This window comes from Ipomoea triloba, chromosome 3 (assembly GCF_003576645.1).
Source record: "Ipomoea triloba cultivar NCNSP0323 chromosome 3, ASM357664v1".
Taxonomy (NCBI): domain Eukaryota; kingdom Viridiplantae; phylum Streptophyta; class Magnoliopsida; order Solanales; family Convolvulaceae; genus Ipomoea; species Ipomoea triloba.
Genome location: NC_044918.1, coordinates 2,439,236 through 2,450,402, shown reverse-complemented (window position 1 = coordinate 2,450,402; position 11,167 = coordinate 2,439,236). Strand labels below are relative to the sequence as shown.

The 11,167-nt window shown below is 32.7% G+C and overlaps 2 protein-coding genes across 2 annotated transcripts; one reads left to right on the top strand and one right to left on the bottom strand.

The window, feature by feature from the left end:
- The first annotated feature begins 984 nt into the window (after nt 1-984).
- On the top strand, nt 985-3,481 carry LOC116013695 (very-long-chain (3R)-3-hydroxyacyl-CoA dehydratase PASTICCINO 2). Its single transcript, XM_031253586.1, has 9 exons — nt 985-1,182; nt 1,266-1,377; nt 1,573-1,591; nt 1,707-1,795; nt 1,888-1,941; nt 2,520-2,590; nt 2,683-2,764; nt 2,936-3,032; nt 3,157-3,481. The coding sequence occupies exons 1-9, from the start codon at nt 1,109-1,111 to the stop codon at nt 3,225-3,227; spliced, it is 669 nt and encodes a 222-aa protein (XP_031109446.1). The 5' UTR covers nt 985-1,108; the 3' UTR covers nt 3,228-3,481.
- A 1,431-nt stretch (nt 3,482-4,912) lies between these two features.
- Nucleotides 4,913-7,016, bottom strand: LOC116014218 (MADS-box protein JOINTLESS-like). Its single transcript, XM_031254227.1, has 8 exons — nt 6,582-7,016; nt 6,250-6,328; nt 6,035-6,099; nt 5,847-5,946; nt 5,711-5,752; nt 5,559-5,600; nt 5,326-5,483; nt 4,913-5,061 (listed from the first exon to the last, which is right to left on the bottom strand). The coding sequence occupies exons 1-8, from the start codon at nt 6,761-6,763 to the stop codon at nt 5,043-5,045; spliced, it is 687 nt and encodes a 228-aa protein (XP_031110087.1). The 5' UTR covers nt 6,764-7,016; the 3' UTR covers nt 4,913-5,042.
- Between the last annotated feature and the right edge of the window lie 4,151 nt (nt 7,017-11,167).

The window sequence follows — 11,167 nt, the reverse complement described above, 5'->3', positions numbered from 1 at the left end:
GAGTATTCCATACCCATAGTAGCATTCTCAAAACCTATCAACCAAACACTAGCAATCACTTTCATACCCATTCCCTATACCAAAACCCCCCAACCAAACACACCCTAAGTAAGCATAGCATTGCTCACGCATTTAATTCCTTGTTTGTCTACAAATAGATAATTGTAAAGTGAAACTTCGTTAAAAATATTTTTATCATTGTTTATCAATTCTCATCATTAAAATTTTTATTTTTGACAAAATCATTAAAAGTAAAAATACATAATAAGATAGTATTTTCCTATTTGAACTTCTCCACTAGCTAATGAAAATCTTTTCATATAGTTTAGTTTATTACATTTCTTATGGTAGAGTTAATTCTATGAATGTGAGTATTGATATTTACTAATTTTTATTTTGACTTTCATATATTTTAGTTTATTACATTTCAAATTTTTTTTAAACGGTCCGGATAGCTATGACCGTTTAGAACGAGGGTGGCGACCATGACCACTGCCCTCGTTCCAGGCCTTTTGAGGTCCAAATTTGGATTTCATGTTTGAGGTCCAAATAGGACCTCATGTTTGACAGTCGTGGTTGTCCTCGTTGGCCAGTCGGTGGCTGATACGTTTTTTTAATAAATAAATAAAAAGTTTTTTAAAGAATAAAAATAAAAAATATTTTAAAAGTGACACGTGTCAAGTTTTGAAAGACTTAACCTGCAACACAAGTTGATCTGGACTCTATTACCCCATTTTACAGATTTAAAAGATGTGAATAATTTTATTTATTTACTTTTTACTTCGGAAACCTAATTACACTATGCGAATGATTTAAGGGTCAATTTGACCCCTTTTCCAAACTTTTATACCCCTCAAAGCTTGAATTACCACGGAGTAATTGGGAATAGTTCACATATACGAGGTAACGAGAGCAGTTATTGTTCGTCTTCCGTGCAGTTGACTGTTGGAAAGATGGATGAGTAGACTGACAGATGGCGAGTGGGTGATCCGCTCACCTACAAATTAAATACTCCCATATTATTTAATTACAAATTGCAATCACCCAATTCATATTTCTTCGTTTCTTCCGCTCATCTCAACTGAGCTGTGGTTTCAATTTCAAGCAGATGGCGGGTGGGGTTTTTTCAGGCTTGAGGCGCTTCTACCTCGCCCTTTACAATTGGGTTGTGTTCGTAGGATGGCAAGTTCAATACCCATTCTCAGATCTGCATTTTCTCTCATTTTTCTGTACAAAATTTTTGATTTTGGTGATTGGGATCTCAGGGTTCAGGTGTTTTATCTTGCTGTGAAGACTCTAATGGAGTCTGGGCACGAAAATGTCTACCAAGCCGTCGAAAATCCTCTGCTTTTAGCTCAATCCGCCGCCGTATTGGAGGTAATTCCACCACTTTGTGAAATCTAGGCAATTGAATTTTAATTTTCGTAGAATTCTTTAGGTAAAGATGCATACTTTATCAGTCATTGTGTTTTCATTTATTATTTTGAAATTCTGTTGCTACACAATTTTATCATGGAAAACTGACATTGTGGTCCTATTTTTGACAAAAAAAAAATAAAAATCATGGAACAGATACTTCATGGTCTAGTAGGTGAGTTCACAAGTCAGAGCTATAATCTTTTTATTGAAAGAGAACTTCAAAGTCAAACTACTTAAATACAATTAACTTCTCTCCTTTCTCTATCTCCTATGTCTTTCTTGTATAGGGCTTGTGAGATCTCCTATATCAGCAACACTGCCACAGATAGGTTCGAGATTATATGTTACTTGGGGGATTTTGTATAGCTTTCCTGAGGTGAGGTTGATATTTGATGTTTTTTTGTTTAATTTGTGCATCATCCTGTTATCCATGAAGTTGGTACTAATAGAATGCTTTGCTGGTCACAGATTCGGACCCATGTATTTGTTAGTTCTCTAGTCATTAGTTGGTCTATCACAGAGGTAAGACTTGCCGATTTTTATTATAAGCTGCCTAGGTTAATTTATTCTTAAACATCAGTCTCCTTTGCTTTGGATTTTTCGAGTTATGCAATGATATTCTTGCTGAAAACATCGACTTTGATGTTCAAGGATAGAGTGTACATGCACATTATATTTGTTATGATTGGAGTATAGAGAGAAGTAAATCACTATAAACATGATTTTTCCTTATCTCCTTTTAGGGAAACAAATAAAAGCAGAAAATATGAACAGTTTCCCAATTTACATTAAAATGATAAAATGGAGAATTCTCTTAAACTGTGAGGATAGTCTTCCCATAATGATTTGGGGAGGGCAGTATTTTTTGGTTGAGTCTTCCCTAACTTGAATGTATGCAACCAGCAAGATAAATTGGTTTAAAGCTCCAAGGTTCATTTGCTCTGAATTAATTTTGAAGCATGAAATTATTGTTGATAATTATGTTACAGTGATTATGGAAATAATTCTTTCCTTCCCTCCTGCCCTTCTTTACCAAGTTACCATGGCTAGTTTGCTGATTTCTCATTTTAAAGACCATCTTGTTTGTGCTTAAACTTTAGATTATCCGGTATTCATTCTTTGGCACAAAGGAGGCATTTGGCCGTGGACCTTCAGGGCTCTTGTGGCTTAGGTAACAAAGTCTATGACATTTGTTATACAGTAGCAGTCAAGGCATTTTCTGTTTGGATTTTTTTAATAATCATTATCATTTAATAAATTCAGGTATAGCTCCTTCATCTTGCTATATCCTACTGGCATTACAAGTGAAGTTGGTTTAATATACAAGGCTCTTCCTTACCTCAAGGTAAAATTGAAATTACTTTCTCTTGTATTAGGTCAAATTAGCTTCAGTTTACCGTGAGAGTGGAACATGTATGTTAAACGTTCTATTGCAAGCAAAACCAACCTCGCTCCCTTCATAGTTTTTTGGTGATCGATATTTTTATGGATTCTTACAATGGCATTTTATTTCCAGGAATCCGGGAAGTATTCGTTTTGGATGCCCAACAAATGGAACTTTTCTTTCGACTACTACTACATGGCATTTGTTGTCTTGGCCATCTATGTTCCAGGCATGAGCTTTATTCATTCATTCATATTACCTGCATCCTATCATCTAAGCAATTGCAATCTTATTATCTGGATTCATTTACTGCAGTGATGTTTAAGTGAGTGATTTTGTGTTGTCCATTGCAGGCAGCCCTCACATGTATGGCTACATGGTTGGACAAAGGAAGAAAGCTCTCCGCAAGGCTAAGCAGGCATAGACCAACCGGGTTTAGTTTATAACTTATGTCTGTCAAGATGTGTTTGTATTTGGATGGTGACAGATGAATTTTTTTTTTTTTTTTTTTCAATCATTTCATTTTCATCTTTGCTTCCAAACTTCACTCGTGTAACCAGTTGAGCTGCTCATGCGGACATTTCATTTTCATCTTTGCTTGAACTATATGCTGATGAAAACAATGGTAGGTTTTCTCAAAATCTCAACCCCAAACTCTGGGTAAATCCATTGGGCAAATTATATTGTAAACCGCTGATAAATGTTTACTTTTAGTATATTGAAAGTTTACTTTTAATGTACTGATATTCATTTTTAGATAGTATAGATATCTAAAAATTAATATTCAATACATTAAAAATGAATATTTAGTGTACTAAAAATAAACTTTTAATATAACCTTGAGTCAGTCCACCTTGTTTACTTTGTAAGGTGAATGGTCCATGGTGTAGGCAAGGACGCAAGGTGAATGGTCCATGGTGTAGGCAAATTATATTGTAGATTTGTAGACCGTAAATAAACGTTCATTTTTTTATTTTTTATTTTTTATATTGAAGGTTCTTTTTATGTAAGTTTATCAAATATGAATATTCAAAAAATAAAATTTAATGTATTAAAAATAAATTTTCAATATAAAGGTAAATTAATGCTAGCCTGTAAACCTAAAGTTTATAGACTATGATTATATCCTTTTTTTGTCAAAAAAAAAAAAGTTTATAGACTAGACTTTAAACATAATGCTAGCTTGTAAACCTATAGTCTATAGACTAGGCTTTAATTAAACACATATGTTAGCTTGTAAACCTCAAGTCTATAGACTAGGCTTTAATTAAACAGATATGTCTAAGCCTATTTAGTTAAATAGACTTCAAAATAAATTTAAGGCTGGCCTCAACCTAGTAATTGAACCACTTGTTAGGTGAGGTGGCAAAAAATATATATATTTATTCATTATGAAATTTGCCACCTAAATTTGCAAGCTTGCTAATGACAACTTTTCTGCTATTTGACTGGGAAGTTGCCCTGACGTGACTTTTTTTTTGTAAAGCTTACATATTTTTTTTTTATTTTTTTCTTTTTGTTTTGTTTTGTTAATCCATAATATTTTGTGTGTGTATACGTATATATTTAATGTTTGTGTGTGACGTAATTTTTGTTTTTTTTTCTTTTTGTTTCTTTTTTCTTTTTGTTTTGTTTTGTTAATATTTTAGATAAAAAAAAATGTGTAGTATAATTTGCATTCGGTTATATACATAGTACAAATAATTTTATAAATTGGTTTTTAAAAATTACAGTTTTAGATTTTTAGTATTGTTATTTTTAATATTTAAAAGTACTTTATATACAAAATTTCGGGTTTTCATTTTTGTTATTTTTATATATTGATATAAATTAATAATGTTGAAGAGAAAATAATATTTATTAAGAAAAATATATTAATTTTTTATATTGATGTGAAATTGGATCCAACTTTTAAAAGTTGAATGGATTTGCATGGATGTAGTATGAATAATAAATGATTTGCAAATTGGATAATGGGGAGGTGGGACCCATTTTTGAAAGTAAGAGAAAGTTACAGGAATAAGGTTAGCCTAAATTTGGTCTTTTTACTAAATAAACTAAAGCCAAGTAGGTCAAAATTATTCCCATCGGCAAATTATTATATAGACTATAGTCCATGAAAATATATAAGTACTTAATACATAAACTGCAATTATAAATAGTTAACAATCCCTTGTTCTCAGAGTACCCAAAAAAAAAAAGTTAGAAGACTCTTAAGCCAGTAGTTAGGATTCTCCATTCAGCCTGTGAAGGGCAACCTGCAATAATGAATGGACTTTAAGAAAGAAGAAAAGAATATAGCCTGCTCGATGGTTAAGTATCGAGCTCTAACGACTATTTGTATTGACTCAAATTCAAAGAGACGACATAGTAGTTTGAGTAATTTAAGCATATAAGGTTGAGAGTTTGAACTTAATTTCATCCAACGACGAGATGCAGATACCAATGCAGTATGCAAGAAAAAGAAAAGGTTTAATTTATGTTTGTATTAAATGTGTGGTAACAAAGGACTTAAGCTTTACCCCAACTTAAGAGAAGTATCAGAGCAATCATCATAATCAGGATACTTGCAGCAGGCATTAGTGACAGACTCAGAGGAGTGACCGCCTTCTTCGTTTAAAAGGTTCTCTGAATCCCCAGCTACTGCCATCGATCTCTGACCTTTTGATGTGTCTACCACCTTCACATTATCACACAACAACTTATTTTCACTATATTAATTGTACATTCATTCTATTATATATATAGCCCATACCTGCTGTCTTAATCGTTCATTTTCTTCCATTAAATGAACTCCCTGCAATTTTTGAAACTTCACCACTGTGAGTAAACCTTAAATTAAAGCACTATGACCATTGACAGTGTTTAATTTGTTTCTGAATACAAATTGAGAGATTCCGGCCAGACCTTTTCTTGAAGCTGGTTTATTTCCTTCATAATCTTTTCAGCCTGACAAATGTTTGTGAAAAATAGACCATATATAAATAGATCATATATAACAATTAATTAACCATATCAATGGGATGGGTAGCACAAATTAAACCTTTTTCTTGATAACATGGCCCAAACCTATTTGAAGTGACCTCTCCAACTGCTGCAACTCTTCAATACTCAGATCTTGAAGCTCCTCTCCCCTCATTTGCCTGTTCATAGCCAGCCAAGACTACATCTTAATTAGTATGCATTGGGAAATATAATTTAGCCAAGATCAGAGTACACAAAACAACACACCTCAGCCGCTGGGTTTTGTCAGCAATTTCCTTGCTCAATCTGGAATGGTTACTATTATCTACCAGCTGCACAAATTAAGTTTGATCTTCAGAAACAAAAAGTAGCAGCAAAAGCACTAATAAATCAAAACATTTTGATGTTGAAAATTAAAAACCAAAGAAAATGATAAATCTTTAAATCCATAAAGAGACAAGGAGAAAGTATATATGTAGTACCTGCAATTCAAGAGATGGCAGCCCCATTTTCTCAAGGTTCTTGGAGTGGAGATTACGTTTTTCAAGTATTTCCCTCATGCTTCATAAAATGGATTTTAAAAATGTTACGTTATTAAAGAAACAAACACATATATATCAGTTTAACCCATTTTACACTAAAAAGTTAGGTCAATACCAAACACAGCACCAAACAGTGAGCATAATTGTTGTAATGGTCCAAAATTAAACAACCCAGATTCTATTTTCACTTCTTACAACTATTCTACTATACATTTATGTATCTATATATCAAAGGGAGTGAAGAGAGAGAGAGAGAGAGAGAGAGAGAGGACCTGGAGTTAGAATAGTGAAAGAGCTTGCCAGAAGAAGAGAAGACGATGAGAGCGACGTCAGCATCGCAAAGAACAGAGAGCTCCTCGGCTTTCTTGAAGAGGCCTCTTCTTCTCTTGGAGAAAGTGACCTGTCTCGCCGTCACATTGTCGATTTTCCTCATCTGAATCTTGTCTCTTGCCATTTTCCCGACAGAACGATAGAGGGAACACAGAATTAACCGGGATACAAAACCTACTAACTACTATATGTAGAAAGGATGAGAAGGCTGTGTTTCCAAAAATAGAGAGATTATGGGAGTGAGTGATTTTGGAGAAAGGTGGCGCCCGCCATTATATATATTTTTGCCATAATTAGGGCAATAAACCCTAGATCGACGCCATTGATTTGTGTTCAGTGTTCACAGATCCAGCCTTGCTCTCAGACTGGAACAAGTTTAGAGAAACCAAAGACGTCAACCCTTCTTACCAGACTGGCCTGGGTATTGCCACTACTTCCTTGCCTCCATCAACCTTTAATTTAAATATATATATGCACTTCAGTTGTAACCGGAAGAATGCAGACAAGCCTTCGACATTGAGATAAATTTATTTTTTTTTTCAGTACTTACCCTATCACAATGCAGTATCCGTTTGTTAAGTTGCTCAAAAAAAAAAATATACGGAGTATATATATATATAGATAGATAGAGTGAGAACACTTCCATATGAGAGAAATAAAAATTAATCTCAAGTTTTACATTTGTAAACATTTGGCGGATTGATAAGATTAAAAAAAAAAAAAAAGACAATGGTGGTAGTTTCATAATTATCAACAATTCCACCGTGCAAACTTGAACACTTAATATGTAAATTTTTAACAACTAAATACGCAAATCTGGTAAATTCTATAAAATCAACGAAAAAAGTTAAATTTTAAATCTAAACAGTAAAGGTTAGACCTTAAACAGTAAAAAGTGAATCACTGGACCAAATAAAATAAAAAACTAGTCATAAAATTCTAAAATTGAAACCCTAATTGCAATATACTCTTGCATTTTTGCAAATATAAACTTTTAATACTAAATATTCAAAATGTTAAAACTAAATGTGCAAAACATTAATACTAAAGAACACAAAGGTGATGATTACGAAATTGTTTCCACTTTTTTTTTCTTTAAATTTGATCTAGTGCATTTAATTTTTTCAAATATAAACTTGTGATTAATTCTAAATTTTTTCCTAAGAACTTGTTCTCACATTATCAAATTATCAAATACCTATATATATTTATATATTCAAGACCACATTTAGGGTGCGTTTGGTTCGCACATGGAATCGGAATCGGAATGATATCAAAAACTTGGTAATGGTAATGAGTTTTGGTGAAAGTATTTAGCATGTTTGGTAGTTGGTGGAATGGGAATGGTTATTAATAGTTGGGGAAGAAAGGAGAAAGAGGGATGAAACCCTTATTTAATAAGGGTATGAGTTTTTTCATAAATGCGATATTTCAAACCCATAATAACATTCACAAAACCTATCAACCAAACACAAGCAATCACTTTCATACCTATTCCTTATACCTAAACTCACCTTCCAAACACACCCTAATTATATTCATTTACTAACTTTTAAATGGGGAGGTTGGGGACAACTGACAGGGTGAGTGGGTAGGGAGTATGGGTTTGATTGGTTGGTTACTTGGTTTAGGAGATTGTGAGCTTTGATTTCTGTACCAAGGGTTTTGGTTGGTTTGGGACACTGTGAGCTTTGATTTCTGTACAACTAAAAGGGTTGGAATATTTTTCTGTGGTGGGTAAAAAGGAATGAATTAAGGTAAAAAAGTACAAGATAGGAGAAGAAAGCCTTTTGCCCTTTCCTGGTGAAGCAGGGAAGCCATAGGTTTGGGTTGTTTTTATTAACGAGTGCCATTTTGCTCTCAGTAATTTATATTTCCCTTTGAATAATGTTAAAATAAATTATTTTCACAATTCATATCAAACACAACTATGGAGTAACTCTACTATGCAATCAAGTAACTCTCGAAATATTGGCCAGAGGTTGAATGAATGGGGTAATTTCTATCAGGATTCCCAGCTTTTAGGATGAGAAGTTTAATCCCAAGTCCCAACATGAGTACTATAGATTCTTTTGTAGGTGCATATATATATATATATATATATATATATATATATATATATATATCTTATGATTTACTCCTATAATCAGCCCTGGAAAGAATAAAACATAGGCCCTCATGGTTGAGATTCAACCATTGTAGTATGCAATCAAGTACAACAGCAAATAACTATTTTTTTTTCTAGCTTTAAGAAAATTAAGGAAGTGCCTCCAAAATAGCAATCTAGTCGCTAGTACGTACTTGATAAGAAGCGATACTTATAATTAGTTTCTAGGTGGGAGTTGCCTCCAAAGCTTGAAAGTTGAAACTATAACTTTTTTTTTTTTTTTTTTTGAGTACAAACTATAACCCATCTACTAGATATAGTTGAATGCAATATTTAGCAAGGTAGTAAAATTTTTCAAAAAAAAAAAAGAAGCAAGGTAGTAAAATGATATGAGTAATTATCTTTCGGACTAAAATATTAAATATATACTTCGTATTTGGGGTAGGTTTGAAGTGGCAGAGGTTTGATAGCTTCTGAAACATAGACATAGTTTAGCTGCGTGTGTAATGAATAGACTTGTGTCTGCCATTTGTCCTTTTATCTAATGTTGTCTCTCAGGCCTCACCTCTTTCTTTCACCATTTTCATTATGACTCCATTAATTCTATTTTTTAATATGATAAATATGAATATGATATTTTCAAGTTAAAAAATTGAGAGTAAAATTTACTGAATACAAGTAAGATTTTTCTTTTATTATTTCTTGAATAATATTATATGTACTCTCATATTCTACTCTATTTTATATTCTTTGCTTATATGTCAATCTTTGATTCATTTAAAAACATGTGGATTATAGTTTTTATTACTTTCTTTTCATCTTCTTCCAATAAAATCAAGATATATGTGAGAGTTTCACTTTCTCTTAGTACATATATGATTTTCCTTATTTCCTTCATATACTATCAGTCTATCACACTAAATCCCACTTCAAGATCTGGTTTTGTACTTGTGTCCAGTTGTATACAGACAATCATGGACTTCAAGTCCATCTCACTTTTTACGTATCATCGACCGTATCAGGACGATTGGGACCGTGTAATAACTAGAGAATTTTTCTTAGTTTTTTGAAAAATTGAAAATTTTCTTCAATATTTTAGATTTCTATTTTTCAGAAAATTAGAAATTAGAGAATAAAAAACAGAAAATATGTTTTAACACAGTTTTTTATTTTGAAAAATAAATCTACTTTTAAAAGTTATTTTCTAAATGAAAAGTAGAATTATATATTATCTATTTGGCTATATATCACTATAACTACATTTTCATCATCATCTACTTAATTTCATCCTTATTTATTATTATTATTATTATGATTACATTAATTATCATTTTCTTTTACTTATCACATATCTTGTCTACTCGTATTTACTTATTTACTTATACTTAAAGTTAGACATTATTTACATTATCAAAATTAAAACTTGAACTCTACACAAAGTTTTCGATTTTGAATGAACTCAATAGATTATTGGTTCAGATATTTTTAATTATCTTATATCGTGATATAATTTTGGCTCGGATATCAGATATTAAAATTTCATATATGTTATTTTAAAATTAAGGTTTTAGTGCATCATTAGATGAATGTGGGCTGTCAATGCTCCCAATGAGGGGCTATCCTATATCACCTCCATTTTTAGGAAATCGGAATATTTAATAAAAAAAAACATTTATTTATTTAAAAATAGAGTCCAGATGCGGAAGCAAAATAAAATTTGAAACAAATGGTTGTTACCGTCACGGTTGGACAAAAGAGAGTTAACATTCAACTACATAATACTACAATATCAATAATAAAACAACTACAAAGTTTTTTAAAAAATATTTAAATTTGAGGTGACATTTTAGAAATTAGAAAAACTTACAAGTTGGAAGAATTGCATTAAATGGGTTAGTTTAGAGATTCAACTGTACCCGTATGTTAATTTTTCTCCTCCTTCTCTCTAACTTTTCCGGTCTTCTTCTTCCCTTCCGGCGGTAGCCGCCTCCTTTGCAGGATAGCGGAGGCGGCATCTTGCTCTCTTCCCACCATCTTCCTTTCCTTTCTTCTTCTCCTCCCTTTTTTTTTCTTCTTCTTCTCCTTCTTCACCCACCACTGCCACCACCTTCTTCTCCCTTCCTTCCCTCCGACGTTTTCTTTTTTTCTCTCCTCCGGCTAGCCGTCCACTTCCACCACCGCCACACCTCTCTTCCCACCACCACGGCGCCTCTTCCACCAACGGCCACCACACCGCCATCCCACCGCCGCCACCGCTGTACCTCACCACCACCACTGCCGTCTCCTCCCTAACCATCTTCCATCTTTAAAATAATTATATATATATATATATATATATATATATATATATATATATATAGTAAAATAGGGGGTAAGGTAATAGGTTGATAGCCTTGAGACCCGTGCGTCTCGAGCTCTTAA

What these genes read in the sequence shown, in the direction of transcription:
- LOC116014218 (XM_031254227.1), bottom strand. Translation starts at nt 6,763, where the DNA reads ATGGCAAGAGACAAGATTCAGATGAGGAAAATCGACAATGTGACGGCG. An exon ending in GACAAAACCCAGCGGCTGAG is followed by an intron (nt 5,947 to 6,034) that starts GTGTGTTGTTTT and finishes GGCTATGAACAG; the next exon opens with GCAAATGAGGGGAGAGGAGC. An exon ending in ATGAACGATTAAGACAGCAG is followed by an intron (nt 5,484 to 5,558) that starts GTATGGGCTATA and finishes GATAATGTGAAG; the next exon opens with GTGGTAGACACATCAAAAGG.
- LOC116013695 (XM_031253586.1), top strand. Translation starts at nt 1,109, where the DNA reads ATGGCGGGTGGGGTTTTTTCAGGCTTGAGGCGCTTCTACCTCGCCCTT. An exon ending in TTTTGTATAGCTTTCCTGAG is followed by an intron (nt 1,796 to 1,887) that starts GTGAGGTTGATA and finishes TGCTGGTCACAG; the next exon opens with ATTCGGACCCATGTATTTGT. An exon ending in AGGCTCTTCCTTACCTCAAG is followed by an intron (nt 2,765 to 2,935) that starts GTAAAATTGAAA and finishes TTTTATTTCCAG; the next exon opens with GAATCCGGGAAGTATTCGTT.